The sequence below is a fragment of the Hyalella azteca genome, unplaced genomic scaffold, assembly GCF_000764305.2.
Source record: "Hyalella azteca isolate HAZT.00-mixed unplaced genomic scaffold, Hazt_2.0.2 contig17590, whole genome shotgun sequence".
Classification (NCBI taxonomy): domain Eukaryota; kingdom Metazoa; phylum Arthropoda; class Malacostraca; order Amphipoda; family Hyalellidae; genus Hyalella; species Hyalella azteca.
The window spans coordinates 424,133-440,156 of record NW_025947367.1 but is presented as its reverse complement, the minus strand read 5'-3'; the positions used below and the strand labels follow the sequence as shown (position 1 = coordinate 440,156).

At 39.5% G+C, this 16,024-nt stretch overlaps 1 protein-coding gene across 1 annotated transcript in view; it reads left to right on the top strand.

Annotated features, from left to right (window-relative positions):
• Positions 1-435: 435 nt before the first annotated feature.
• The window catches only part of LOC108668431, a gene marked incomplete at its 5' end in the record, with an annotated part of 32,417 nt that continues 16,828 nt past the window's right edge, over positions 436-16,024 (top strand). The window contains 3 exons of the mRNA XM_018155657.2: positions 436-591; positions 1,723-1,782; positions 2,456-2,604. Coding sequence (XP_018011146.2) covers positions 436-591; positions 1,723-1,782; positions 2,456-2,604 — 365 coding nt within the window. The remainder of the gene's footprint in view (positions 592-1,722; positions 1,783-2,455; positions 2,605-16,024) is intronic.

Sequence of the window (16,024 nt, the reverse complement as noted above, 5' to 3'; positions counted from 1 at the left end):
TCAACTGCTGTATCCACGCGCCTGTTGTTTATTACTTAACACGAGAAACGTGCTGGGAGACGCCCGGGGTCACACTTTATTCTTGTACCAAAAACCATTCATCCGTACACATTCAGACTAAATCCAGCTTCATAGTCTAGTCAAATCAAACAAGACATTGACGTTTTATACCAAGTTTAAATTTGTTGTATTCCTGTCAATTGATTTCCTGCTGTATTGTTTCATTTTACGAGAATCTTACAGAAAAAGCATTTGCCGTACTCAATTCATTCTGGGAAATGTCATCTAGTACCATTAATGCACGGTCCAGCTAAGCTATTATTCGTGAGCTTAATACTTGTTTTTCCATGAGTGAAAAAGATGGTCCTTGAACTAAATTGACAAATTTAAAATTGCTCTAACTTTGTAATGTGACCTGTGGTTATTGTTTCACAGCAGCAGATGTTAGTCCCGAGAGCCTCTCGCGTGCAATTGTTCTCAGAATTAAATTTGTTTCATCAACTCTCGTCTTGAGCGGAGCAGCCAAGATGGCTTCATGCGCGCTCTGGAGATGGACTATTATATTCTTGGAGCTCATAAAACTCAATCTTCGTGAGTTTTATCACGAAATCATAAGCAGCTGAGGAGGCTCTTATTTCGTGTGAAAAACATTGCTATCCACGGAGGCCTTTTGAAACAAGTTGAGTTTGATATCAACTCTGCAGTTCACTCCAGTTTGCGCGTCTGACAGTATTTGACAACACAAATCCGCGTAGATTGTGGGCACCAAAAACGCTTTTGATTTTTCAGAGCATTTTATTTGTGATCTTAAACGGTACACAAGTTTTATCATTTGAAGAATTCAAAAATTAAAATAAATCTATAACTAGACTTCGCTTTTCTTCGCACTGGCAAAATAAGCTTTCTCTTTGTATCAAATTTCTTAACAATAACTCAAAAATTCATAGCATAATTCATTGAACTCAGCGTCTTGAATAGCGAAGTAACAAAAATGAGTACTGCATTCAATAAATTAGCCCCAGTAGTGGTATTTATTTTGTAATTGAAGGTTTTCTGAAGACTGGTCCCTCTTATTTATCGATGGAGGCGCGAGACGCAGGCGTTTACGCAACGCGCAGTTGTTCACGAAGACTCCATGGGGTTGCATTGTGTGGCGCTCTGCCGCCACCAGCGCCACAAGTGGCCACAGCTTCTGTTTAAACTTAGCCACTTAGCAGAGTTGTGGCAAGTGGCCGCCAGCTGCTCATTCTTCCGAACTTCTTGGCCACTGGCTACTTTTCTTTAATTTGTACGAAGGCCCACTGAATTTCCTTGTATTGTCGGTTATGTTTCTTTTTGCATGCGGTCTTGTTGGTTTTTGTCTCCTTATAGATACGATATTGAAACTAATTTGCGCACTGCTTTAAACTGCCTCCTAATGAGTACAGTGACGTCTATGACCTTCGAAGTCACTCCGTTTTATATAACTTGCTTTGTTTCAAGTTAGTGTACTGTAATAAATTTAAATTAGTATCTATTGTGTTTTTATCTTTAGGAAATACGATTATTATAATATTTGTAACTCAAGTTCTTATATTTAGCTACATGGTCTATGTTTTCGGGCACGTGAACTTTCACATGTGCTCACACATGCGAGAGGTAACTTTTTCTGCCTGGGTACACGAGCTGTGAACTTTTTGGTGCTTGTTTCTCTAGAACTAAAGTTTGTGTTGTTTCTTGCAGCGGCTGCAGTGAAGCGGAAGAAAGACGGAGCCGACGAGTCCTGTGAAGGGTCGACAGACGGTAAGTGTTACTTATAGTATCCTTAGTATTTGTTTCGGACGTAACAGTCCCAGGCCACGATGGATTACTCTAAAATGTGTCTCGGTCAAGCTCCTTCTATATCAATTAAAATGAATTGCATCTGTATTGTATGCAGCTCAATTCGAAGTAAATTTCATGTAGAATATATAATGTTCATCAGCTTTTAAAAATGTTCATAGAGTGCATGTAATGTGAAATTGTGAGTTAAGAACATTAAAACAATTTTCGATGCAGTACAAAATTCGGAATTGATGCTTTTGAACTGATAGGTACTTATTTCTGCTGAACATAGATAACATCGTGTACTGCGCTTCGTCTAAATTACTCACTTTCTAACTCTCTTCTTATTTGGTGAATGTTATTGATATCGTGAATTGTCAGGGTCTCGTGAATCGTATTGATCTCACATCGTATTTCAAATCGATAATGACACGCAATCATTGATTTATTACGAGTTCAAACCTTGTAGAATGACAAAAGTATGGAAATTTTCTGGATTCAATCCATTACTCTTAGTAATGATTAACGATTTTCAATGTACATTAATAGTTTTCAATATTTGATAGAAGTTGTCAATATTTAGAAAATGTTCTTAATATTCATTAACATATATCAATATTCATTAATAGCTATCAATATTATTCGGTGTCAGGCTGCGTGGAGCGCAAGAAGAAGAAGGCCCGTACCACGTTCACAGGTCGCCAGATCTTCGAGCTCGAGCGGCAGTTCGAGGTCAAGAAATATTTGTCATCCTCGGAGCGCGCTGAGATGGCCAAACTCCTCACCGTCACTGAGACTCAGGTCAGAAATTCTCCTATGTATTTCTGTAGTTCAATATGCTTAAAAATGTTGTTCACACGAGTTTTTAATTGTATTGTTGAGATATTGCATTGTACGTATTGATGTTTATGGCATGCAAAAATATCGCATAAGAATTTCTATGATTTCAATTCGAGGCTTTAAAATTAAGGAAGAGGCTATTCCCTTATTCAACACTCTGCCATTTTACTTTGCACGCTCACCCAAATCGTCACCTGCTTATTTCGTAGTGGGAAAAAGACACTATAAAGCAGTGATCAGAAAGCGCAATCTGTTTCCCCCAAGCCAGTGATCATATCTCCATAGCCCGGCGAACGCAGATTGTGCGAGCTCGTTGAACATATGAGCGGCGCCATTAATGGACCAGGCGGCGATATCAGCGGGAAGTTAGCGTCGGAATTCTTAATTACGAAGTTTTCTCGACCGAGTCCATATTTCCCGATAAATTACACGACTTCGATCTCCGTACTCCGCCGCAGCTCGTAAGTTTAGCCTGACGCTTGCCATGATTTGCATCTAATCGGGACGCGCGTTCTTGGGTTTGAATTTGATAGCAATCTTGCCTAAAGTCATTGTTCTTATTGGATTCGGAAAAACGATATTGGAAATGCAATAGTTGAGAGATGTGTCAGGACTGACTACTTTTGAATGGATTCGGAAATTAATGATGTTTGGTAAATTTGTTGATATGCTTAGTTGAATCCATCCGTGTAGGTTGACATTGGTTTCGCTGAATGAAATTTTAAACCAATGAAGGTATTATCTAATTAAACTATCAGTTCATGTGTATAACCGCAGCATTCACTTTTCAGAATTTACAGCCATTCATATGAGATTAGAAGAAAAATTGAATTTTGGGTCACTCATCTTTCTTTAACACTGAATAAGAATATTATGCCATTCTGGTTCATTTAATCAGTTTTATGCTACGTAATCAATTTAAATAATTCATTACCAAATTTGCGAGCTTGGTTGATGCCTGTTTAAGCTTTTTTTCGCACGTCAGTTTATTGCCAATTGTACGCGGCGGCCTCTCTATTGTTGTAGACGATCCCTGACACTGAATGTACCCTTTTTATACATAAAAAATATCTAATTCACGAAGATAATCTTCGCCGCATAATCTGTGGCCATCAAAATGGCGCCGGTGGCCTGTTCATATTTTTTATGGTGTATGCGCAACCGGGAGCTGCTCTCACAATCGAACATTTTAACGCTGCTCTTCCGGCTTTCTTGCGCCACCTCGCTGTGTTTATGACATCGTTCGCGATACTTTAATGCACATACCCATGGTTTTAGTGCAGTTAATGTGCATACAGCCATGGATGCCTTAAAGGCCATCAAAGAACTCCCTTTGATCGTGGATCGCTGTAACCGCTCCTCAACATATCCTTTGTCTATCGCTCACATTATTTAGAGACGTTACTTAAGTCCCATCGAAATACTTACTACGTGCTTTACTCAAGTGGCTTAATTAAATCGTTGTTTTTTACTGCTTCGATTCGTATTGCGACCAGTTGAGTCCGCCGTTATATATACAGCACCAATATAATGTGTACGTCAATTCACTGAGAAATGCCGGCTTTTTGTTGTAGGCTTCTGCGGTTTTTTCAATGTGCGAAAAATGAGGTTATAGGATACTTGCGCCGACTGGTTTGAAATAATTTTTGCTTGCAGTGTCTGGAGTGTCTATTCGCCCCTTTCATCAACTTCTTTATCCAATGCAAATTGGACATATTTAATACCAGCATCCATTTAACTCATAATGACGACGTTGGATCTCATCGAGGAAATTTGCCTGTGCATTGATGTACTATCTCTTACGGCATTTTTCGGGCTTCAAACTGTTATTTCTTCATTTCTGAGAAATTTCGAATTAATAAAAAAAATTGAATTATCTTGTTGCTCATTCTAATCGATTGCCCATGCTCGTGTTGGGAACTGAAACTCATGACCGCCAAATGGAGAGCCGAATTTCCAAACTGACTTCTTAAGTTGGAAGCAACTTGAATTAGTGGAGTCACAGATGAAGCATATAGTCTGGAAGGGAAATATTGGACTGTCTGCAAAAAAACTGCAAGGACTGCGGCACAACCCCAGATGAACACAAGTTTTTTCTTTCGAAGTCACAATGTACATTAGATGATCATTTTAAATTTTCTAACGTGTCCTGAATGAATCTGGGGTGCTTGCGAGAAAATGATGCGAAAATTTCATTGAAGATTCCTCGGAAAATAGGTTAGGTTGGGACGCTGGAGCTGTCAAACACTGCGGCAAGAGCCTCGGCTAATGGTCTGTAATGCGAGCACTTCCTGCTGCCTGCTTTAATCCGCCCCTAATTTGCCTATCTTCTTATCAAAGCCACGCTCGCTGCACGCAGCCGGCGTGCACGTCTGATGCACGAGTGCATGCGGTCACAGCAATAAGCATTAATGTTATGTGTGCTTTATGCGTATGTGTGATACGAATGTGATGAGATAGCTGCGTGTACTCATATACCTGACACCACCATTACGGCGAGAACAAGTTAATTTTATGAGAGGAGTTCACCAATGGTTTGGAAATTTTAGCTTTGGATATTATTACTTAGTGCAAACTAAATAATACAATACACTCAATAATCGAAGAATCTCACGGGATTCATCGATGTGAACATTGCTGCCATGCTTGCCATTCTAACTTTCTCAACCTGCTACATGAATCTTGTGTCTCTTGTGGCTACTTCGAAACGCAAAAGGTCCTGTTATCTTATAAGCAACAAACCCGTTCATTTACCGCCTTAAGAACCTCCTCTCAAAATACTCGTAGTCGTCGTTAAAGTGTAACTCATAAAGATTATTTTCACAAATCTTTAATGACGTTTAATAATGTAATGTAAATTTTCATCAACCCAAATCGCACATTAAAATTTGGTTCAGTAGCACAAAATATGCTCCTATATGTGGTAGTAAGAAAGCTATTTCCTCGTAACTAAAAAACATTTTAATTATTTGCGGAGTTGCTGAAAATTGTACAGAACGGCGTGATGCTTAACATTACATAAATTGTGCATGCCGCTTCATGTTCCCGTGGAGAATGTAACGAAACCTAGACCACCTCTGACGCCGACTGTCTTCTAAATAAGCCCGTGTGAGGGCACCAAATTCTTTTAATTACCTTTAAAAGGTGACTTAAGACTCGAGTGGTCATACTAGGCTTTGTTTTGAGTCTCTGAACGCCACTTTGGTTCCTTGACTACCTTTAATTGAGTTGCTAAAGGCAACCTAAAAGTGTATACCCGTCTGAGTTCTTACAGCCAATGTCAAAGAAATCTTCTGGCGCGACTTTAGTTGCTCCGAAGTGCGCAGTAATTCGTGCACTACTAGCCCTGTGGCTCGCGAAACTAGCGACACGCATTTCTATAGACAGACCTGACACTAACTTCATTATTGTATTTCTTTAAGAGCGATTCTTGGGCGCTTAACGAGACCTGTTGGTCTTAAGGCTCTGAGCCGTGGAAGTGACTGAGCAACTATCACTGTAGCGTTTATCGCTCCTTGCGCGTCCTTTATGGGCCATTTGATTACTCGGCCGAGATTTAAAAGATCGCCGTTTGTGTTTCTTATGATCGCTCTGCTTAGGAGTGCCTAGGACTCGCCTCACTCACGAAGTACCTACTTTATATGTGACTCAACGCCCCCTAGTTTAGCTTTACATGAACTTGTCTCAAACTTATCAAGGCAAATTTTATGACCCAGGTTTGCGAGCTTTGCCAAAACAAGATTATTTTCCGGTTCTACTTGTATTGCGACGCTCAGGGCTTCAGGTTTATATTTTTAAAAATTCAGTAGGATTTTTGTATGGCATTATTTTAAGGGCACATATCAGGTATAGATTTTCTTTTATTTGAGACGATCTTCATTATTGTTTCAAGATTTTCACTGAAATTTATTTTTCAGGTAATAATACAGATGAGATTCAATCGTCGAGATCGAGGTCCCGCAGTATATTATGAGGACGTGTTGCTTTATTGTCGTTGTTGAAGATGCGTAATTTCAACGTGTTGACAGGTTTTAACTTGAACCTTTACATAGCTCTTCCACTATACTTTATAAGGCCGGCGTTGGGCGTTCAGAAGTTGAGATGGCGCGCAGCTGAGGTTTTGAGCAAGTCAGGCCCTGCACATTATCCCAGGGCAATTAATGGGCTCATAAAATAGGCCATTCCGAGACCCACAAGTACCCATTAAAGATATTTTTAGATTTTGCTTCCGATGTGTTTGCACAGAGTTCTCTTTTAAGGAAGCCAAGTGCAAAGAGGTTCTTTTATAAGACAGGGTTGAAGCCTCTTGACTCATCACGCATGATGAACGCCTCAGGCTGGTATTTACTGATAGCTTTCAACGTGTTACTCACGCATCAACTCTGCTGATGCCATTATTGTTCATAGGATGTGAACTGCTCAAGTGGTGCCTGAGTTATACGACGCTACCAGCTAACCTTTAATTCGTTACCTGTGTCATAATTATAACTCGGCGTTGTTGGCAATGGCGCCAAACTGAACAAGAGCAAGTTCGTGATGCACAATTACATAAACCCACCTTAATTAAGTGAATGCTTCCAATGGAAATGATCTACCCGTTATTTTTCGTAGGGTGTTTAATTTTCCAATGTCAATTGGCTGTGTGTTGCCTATAGTGAATCCTGCCCTTCGTCACGCGAAGAAGTGCTTTGTTCATGTTTGTCAGGCGCAATTTCAATGCAGTGCACACCTTGACTTATTGGGCAGTTCTTCAACTAATTCACAAGTGAAAACAAAAGTTCGGAACCATTTGCAGCGTGCAAGTATGACGTTGACGCGTTCTTATTACTCCACGTAGATGTAAATCAGTCTTAAATTACCTGCATTAAAATAAATAAAATGAAATTTGCCGCTGCACTTACTGTGAGTCGGGAAATGTGTATGAGACATGTATAGCTTTATTGCATCACCTGTCTCTCTATCCTCTTTTGTTCGGACGTTGTAGCCTTCTCAGAAACAGAATCTCTTATTATCATGTTGCACCCAATTGATACAGCACTTAAATTTAATAATATGTACTTAAAATTAAAGTGAAGTGCGCCTTCACAGAAGTTGTTCTGCGCGTCAGTATTTCCGAGTTACGCATGCGTAGATGGCCCTAGTTTTTTCGATGATGCATCAGGTTGTCGTCCGCGTCCCAGCATAGACACTATCCCAACACAGAGCGGCTCTTGACAGCCACTGATGAGTGCTGAGCAACACGCAACGCTGTGTGCCTGCTTCTTATATACGAGTCTCGCAAGTCGGGCGCTTTTTCTACGGCACTTCGAGTACGGTTTCAATCGCGCTCTTGACACGAGCGTACACAGCGTCTGAGGGATCTGTTGCGGCTGAATCTGAAGGCTTTTTTCACAGTCATCAGCTCAGATCGCTCCTTAAAGTATTTCTTGTGGGTAGGTATTGCAGTCGGGCTACTGTGATATTTTTCATCTGTTAAACCGAAGCATTTAGAGGTGCCGTGATGTTGAGATTGAGACTATATAAATTTGGTTTAATACACTAATTTCATAAGTCTTATTATTCATTAAAGTTAAAAAACAAAATTCGTTTCTCGCTAAGTAGTCAATGAATAATGACTTGTCGATGGTGCGAATAAGTTGAATCCCGTAAAACAATTTTGACTTTCAAGCAGGAAACATAGATGAAGGATCATGCCTTGACGTCGTCTTGTTATTTCTTAACCTTATATTCCGGCAGGACTTGATTACGAAGCCGTAAGAAGGATTTACTAAACTGACCATACATTCCTCTAAGACTTTGTTAATTAAATTATTAGAAGAGACATCGTGAAAAAGAGCACCGAATATGCCCACATAATCTATGATAACTTAAAAACACAGTCTCTCAGCCTCTAACGGAACTCAGTCACTAATTAACCTGTCAGTGCAGCTCCTGTTTATGTATGAGGCCATTTTCTGCAGCGGGGCTCTCAATTTCATGTGATGGCCTCATCTCGACACATTACAAATGCACAAACTATTGCAATTACTCAATGCAACTACTCATTGTTTAACTATTGCATCTCATATTCATAGGACCAGCTCCATACGAACCACTATCTCTTTACAATCACATATCGATAACAAATCCTTCAACTTGAATTCGAATGCAATTGAATTGCCATCGAAAAATTATTGGTCTCTTTAGCGTCCAACTGGAGAAGAAGAAATTTTCATGCAAGAAACACTGACAAGTAAGCAATGGCTTTCGTTTCATGATGAAGGATGAGGGAGAACAATTGCGGCGTAATACCTTAGCTTTGATTGATAGTGCTCTATCACGCGTCCAAGCCAACATCATCGAGAAATTAAATCAAATTTTTTGACTTGTAATCGCGCTCTCATCAGATTTTATACCTGCATTTCAGACCACTCTATTTTGCTTCGCACATTTACTTATAATTGTATTTTGCATCTTGTATCTTTTTACATTTCAAAAGATTTCATGTAATATTTAATTAACAATAATCGAAGAATAATATTTGAACTGACCATCGGTATGAATGAAGATCTCCATTATCATAATCTATACACCTATTCGCAATTAATGTTCTTTGTGCATGTTGAGTTGAGTTCATTGCTACAATTATAATTTCAATCCCGAAATTTTAAAACAAAAGCTTCCATTAATCAAAAATTTCATCTCCAACATAAGCATGGAATCTTATTTTTAAAAGACGAGTTAGTAACTGTATACGCTATAGGTCTTAATAAACAAAAAATATAACTCCACGCTGGAGGATGACGTTCAAAATAGAAGGATGAAGATCAGGCTGGACACGCATGATCGAACGGCTGTGGGATACCTGAGCCTCAAACGAAGCTAGCTTGCCTCAGGATGGTCCATTGCCAGTCAGTAATTTAGCTTAAATGTAGAGTGTAATTTGAAGACCTACGTTCTGAGTTTGCATAGAAAATAGTGCCAATTACCATGAGTAATGAGAGCGTCTGAAGGCCCATGTGTTTAGACCATTGGGTCAGAGGCATATATATGTTATATCGACATATACTCGTGTCATACTGCCATATATGCTGTGAACCATACTGCTACGTACTGTAAACCATACTACCATACATACTGAACAATACTAGTACGTATTGGTAATCATACTGCTATAATGTGAATGATACTGTTACGTACTGAGAATAAAACGGCTGTATTATATGAATGCGTATGATATGTGCACCGTATTGGCATCAGGCTCATCGCAGTAAGTGTGTGCGAGTCTTAAATGCTATTATTTGTGCATTATTAGCTGGAATGCGACTGTTTTCTTTTTAAAATTCGTGTTATTAATTGGGAGTGACTTATAAGAATTAGCCGGACAAAGCTTACGATAAAATCCGCATTCATATTAATTAAAAAATATTATGTTACCTCTACGCGTGCTACTGTGTGCCGACTTCACAACAGCTGCATCTAATCGCAAAAAATGTTGGTTAATATTATCTTTGTTAATTCTACTTTTCCTTGAATGGGTTTTCTTTTACTTCTTTTACTTCGGCACTCAACCGTTCTAAAGCTCTGTAAAGAAGAGGCTCCTAGCTTTAATAATCTCTAATTCATAAGCGTTGGTGATGGCAGCTCCGTAATAGTTGATATCGCTGCTTGCCTCGTGAGGTTCTCTTAACATGTTTTGTCTCGAAATACACTCCTTCTGTTCCTCTCAACACTACAAAGAATTGATGCTCATAAAAGCAGTCTTCCAAAGTTGGCAATCTTTCTAAAAAATCCTTTTTCAGCGTTCGTGTTATGACTTTTTCGTACGAGTTTTTTATTTTGTGCCGCTCAGATTTTCATCTTCTATGACCTAAATGCAATAAAAAAAAAAAAAAACAGCGAGAATTTGAATTTTATGAAATGAAAATTTTATGATTCAGATACGTTGTAATCTGAAAGGAGGATTCATCACTAATTTCTACAGACAATAAGGGATTCAATTGGGAAAGAAACGGCTACCACGACCGACAAATTGAGTTGGCTCTTTTTCGATTGAGAGTCGGGAACGCTCCCTAGCTGGCATCAAGCTGTTGCTCTTCAGCTTAGCTGTCTTCGGCGGTCTATCCTAGGGTCTATTCTTTATTGACCTTTATAATTTTCTTCATCCCACCGATATTATGAAAGTGGAGCAACATAAACTGTAAATTGATAAAATTTCGGCAAACTAGATCGCCTGGGACTTGAACTAATCATTGTAGACGCAACAATATTTTTCATCCCCACGAACATCGAGCAAAATGAAATTCTTGAGGTGGGCTTTCTTCCCTCAGTTTAAATTATTTAAGGAAATAAATCTGAGTTTGGAGTCCTAAAATGTGCTAGCAATGATGTAAATCAGCCATAGAATTCTTATTTGACCTAGCCATGAAATCGAAATTTATATTTTATGCTCACTGCCAGCGATGGATGTAACTTCTCATCAGGATGCAGTAATAAACACCGGTCATGAGAGTAACGTTGCTGACGCTGTCTCCTGAACCAGCAATTCGATAATGGCAATTATTTTGATCTTTGATGTGTGGTCGAATGTCTACAACGCTATAACGGCAGTAGGATCTGAAACAGATTTATTGAATGCAGCAGCTGTCAATTGTATAATAACGAGTCTTTGTTCAAGAATTTGTCACAATTAAAGAATGTTACTCTGACGCTCCATTCTGTAATCACAATTAATTTTTAGCGCATTTTCTCATTTATGGAAAAAATGCACTATTGTGCTCGCCATGTCCGTCTGTCCGTCCGTGACTTCATCTTTTCATCGACTAGAAAATGCGCTCTCTGTCACTCACTGCAGTGAGTACTGAGTTATATTCTTTTTAATTTGATTGTATTTATAAACGAAGGAACTAGGTATGATCGCTCACTTGCCTCGAGTATGCAGTCCTCGGCTCCAGAAGTACAAGCGAGGCTGGCCGAGTGAGGGGGATTATTGACCTAAGATTATCTTCGATGTCGCTGCTGCTGCTGCTGGTCTCCCCTTCATAAGAGACTTATAATCTCATCCTGTAGATCCCTCACTCCCTTCCCTCTCTTCCTCTCTCAGCTTAAGTGCTCCACTCTTCCCTTGCAGATCAACTCGCTCGTGCTAGTCTTCATATAACTTCCATGCTTTCTATTGCTTCATTTATTTGAATTTCTCTCTCTACTGAAGCTTCCGCTTTTGCATGTATTATTTCGTAATTTTCAAACCTCCACTGCATTTCGTGACTTTCAGCATTTTGCCTTGCATCGCCTTGTACAGAACGATTGTATTGCAAAGATCAGGCAAAAGAAATGAGCTCAACCGCATTCTGTTTACATATCACACAGACTCGATCCCAGAGAAAAGTTCACAGCTCTCTCATACATCATATGCTGGTTACACCACTCATCAAACAATTAGAACAACACAGCATATGTTGAACATTTTATCCATGACACACATCACTCGATTAGCATATAACTTATAACACAATTAGCTCACTGGACGTCACGCATTAAACATATTGCACGTGACATGCTTAGCATACTACACATAACACACGTAGCATACTACACATCACACGTAGCATACTACACATTAAACACTATAAAAGCATACTACACATCACGTGCTGAGTACACCGCACAGTACACGCTAAGCACACCACACACACAGAACACAGCTGCCCTACACAGCCTTGTATTTGTGGCTGGACCGCTTCTTTAATGCGGCGTCGTAGCTTATCACCAGGCACTTCTTAATTGCCTTGTATGGACGGACAGCCTCGTCCAGCCTGTCCACAGCTCCTCTTTGTCCTCCTTTCCTCCGGTCCGTTCCATCTCCTTCTCGTGCTTCCTCGTGCTTTCACTTTCCTCTGTTCTTCTGTTTTCTGGTCTATTGCTTGGGAAATTAATTTCATTAATAATTTTTTCTTTTATCTACCCTACATATGCCTCGGTTGTCTGTCGCTCTTTCAATCTGATAGTCTAGGAAGCTACCGAAATTTTGTTGTGGTCTTTTGATCAATTCATGCAAACGTAGTACTTTTATTCTGTCGTGCGTATTAAATTTGCAATGTGATAATCATATTTTCATCATATTGTGATACTTTTTCGCGGTTTTTAATCTTCATTTAGAACATCATCATCTTGTACACTTGCTACCATTCTTTACTAACATTATCGAATAACGTTCAAAATTTTTTTCCTGTTCATTGTCGTATCGTAGGTTCTCTTCAATAAACTTCACAGTATTTTCGAAACAATAGACACTCGATCTCAAGCGTTGCCGTACTTACTTTTGCGATCCAATTACATCACATTTAATCCCAGGTAAAGCCTCTCACGCATTCATGAGCTTGCGAAGTGGCAGCTAGCCGAGCCGCTTTTTCTGTCGCCGCTGCTTCAATATTGAGTCCTTGAATCGATTATTAAAAGCAAAAATGAGCTACACTTGTGAACGGTCAGGGCCGCTTAATTGATCCGAGAAGCTTGACGAATGGCGTGAGTAATGTTTGGGGAGCTGCAAGAGCTGGAGTCTGAGCACCTTAATGGATCCATCCCCTGTACGCGACCTGTCTCGAGATCGCTTAATAAAGTCGCAACGATAAGCCGTCACAGCCCTGTTCTCGTAGTCCGCTAATGGCTTATAATCGATACGCGATAGAGAGACTCTAGCCAAGCCACAATTAGAGCTTTACAGCTCCTCGCCACAATAAAAGTCCTGACAGGCAGGCAACTCTGACTTCCAATGTAAAGGGGACTGAGCGTCGCAGCTCAATAGACTCACGGCAAATTATTTCTATTTAATGACATTGAACGTTGCTCTGAACGTTTTATGCAGCATTTTTATTGACGAAACTCTGTTCTCAACTCAAATAATGAATGTTTCTTTACGGTTAAACTTAAAATATATACGCGATTTTCTTGTGTTCAGTATATTCTAATTTGAAAACTATTGCATTATGCTTTTCTCTATTCCTTGCTTCTTAGTAAAGAGGCGTGTTAAGTCGAAGTGGCAGTAACAACGGATCATTCACATAAGGATTCATTAGAACTGAAGAAAAATTACTGGGCATGATTGATTTCAAACGAGATTCCTAACGCTGTCAAGAATAATCTGACTAATGCTAAATCTAAAAAATACTAGTTAATCAATGATTAGAATTCGCAATTATTTTAGTCGAAATGGCCAAATTCCTAAACTTCACAAAGTGCAAATAATATAAATCCAAAAAAATTATGACTATTGCCTCGATTCTCATTGAATTAAAGTAGGTCTCTCTCTCTCTCTCTCTATGAAACTACACATATTCCACACTACTTCATTATCTTCCTCCAAGGCTCTCTAAGTGTTCAACCGATCATGCACGGGAATCAATACTGTGAACAGCTTGCGTTTGTTCTACACGACCATCACGGCGCCTCATGAATAACGTAGAGTTCATCGATGAATCTTTGAACGCGACTGCAGTTTGATGGCCGCGTTGACGTGGACGACCTCAGAAGTGTGCGTGATGCACTCTTTGATATTGCGCTGCATGTTAGCGCTGCTCCCCGTACAGCTATCAGCGGCAGTTCGTGAGCGCCACAAGCGAACTCCAGAGTGCCATCCGAAGGCGAGCTGTTATGCTCTGTTAGGTATTGATCGGACCGCTTCCTACTTGCATGGCTGGTGAGCGGGCGGGTAATGTGCTCCCTAATTGGATAAACATATTAGGCAAGCTATGAGCTCCTCGATGATTCGCATTTCCAAATGATGTAATACGCCGCCCGCCTCTGAAGGGCCTGCGCTGTCTATGCCCTCGGGACCCCTGCTTAAATGGAGTGTCGCTTGTAAAACGCCTGCTACTTTATGAAGCATGTCTGGTATTCTTTAGTAGTGCCAGAGATATTTAAATTTTGTATCTATCTTGCAAAAATTTATATTAAAATGCATGCAATCATCCAATAATTGTAGAGTAATTTATTATGATTAAATTTGAAAATTTTATTTCATTATAAATTCAGACAACTATCGTTGAATTTCTTTAAAATTAAAGTCATGGTCAATGAAATCACGCTGGTTTAATTTCAATCGATATTGAATCATGTCCAACTCTGCTTGAAGGTTTTCATTGTGCTTTTTTTCGATATCTCGCCCTACAAAATTAGGAAGATCTTTCTCGCTCCGACACTTCTGCCTCAGCTCGAGCGGTCACACTATCGCGTGTGACTTCGACTGAATGACTCGTGATTGCACTACAAATCACCGCGACAGCTTCCTGTCTTAAACTTTATTTTCTAGCTTCCTCGATACTACGCGATTTAAATAAATAAAATAAACCGAATCGGATGAAGTCAGTGTCTAATGTTGTCGTGTCGCTGCTTTGCATAAGAAACGGACAGCCAATCTTTTTATCAATCGACATGACATTCACAGCGCCATTACTTGTTGGCTCACACGCAAGTGTACTGGTCATGCAGCTCCATTAACGCTCCATAGCTCCATTACGTGATGGCTAATGTGTTTGTTGTAAATCGAAATCTATTTAGTCTATAGATTCTTTTCGCTAATGTGACAACCGTTGACTGTCATAACAGCTGACAACTAAAGTGACTGCATAAACTAATGTGGCATTTAATGACAGGTTGAAAAATCATTATGTTTTCATAACGCGTAATCAGTAAACATGAATTGGTTCTCGTTTTATTTATTTTATTATAACAAAAACTTTAATAAAGTAAAATATTTATTACATTGAGCAAATAAACGATGATATAATTTCAATTTCGACCTCCAAGATGTAAATAACAGTAACGCCATCAAATCTGATCAACGTATCGGAATAAATTAATAGCTGCATGCTGCTAGATTATTTTATTAATAAATTCAAGGCTTTATTTAAAAGTCATTGATGAAGTGTTGAGCATGATTGCTGACATTTCAAGTGTTGTTTAGTTTTCATATTACAGGTAAACATGCGATTACGGAACCATTCAATTTGCAAACATACCAGATTGCAGAATTCCACCTATTCGCACTTAGGTATTGGGTGCAATATTATGACAAAAAAAGTAAACTTGAATCCCCTGATGAAGTAGCTAAACAAGTTATCATTAAATAGCAACTTTTTTTAATACGTTATCTCTGAGAGTGCGGCCGTCAAATTAAGTGATGCATGTGCCTCTGGACGACATGTCAGTTTGTCGAGCCGATGAGCCCATTGATTGAAGTTGGCACTCGAGGCTAATCGCGTAATTTTTCCGAGTTAATTCCCCTTGGCAGGGATTTTTGGCCTGAAAGTGCATCTCTTATGACTCGACTGATCCATCATCATGGATGGCATCGCAGTTCTGAGCGATTGGATCTGTTGATCAGACCAACGCTCGCTGGAGCGCG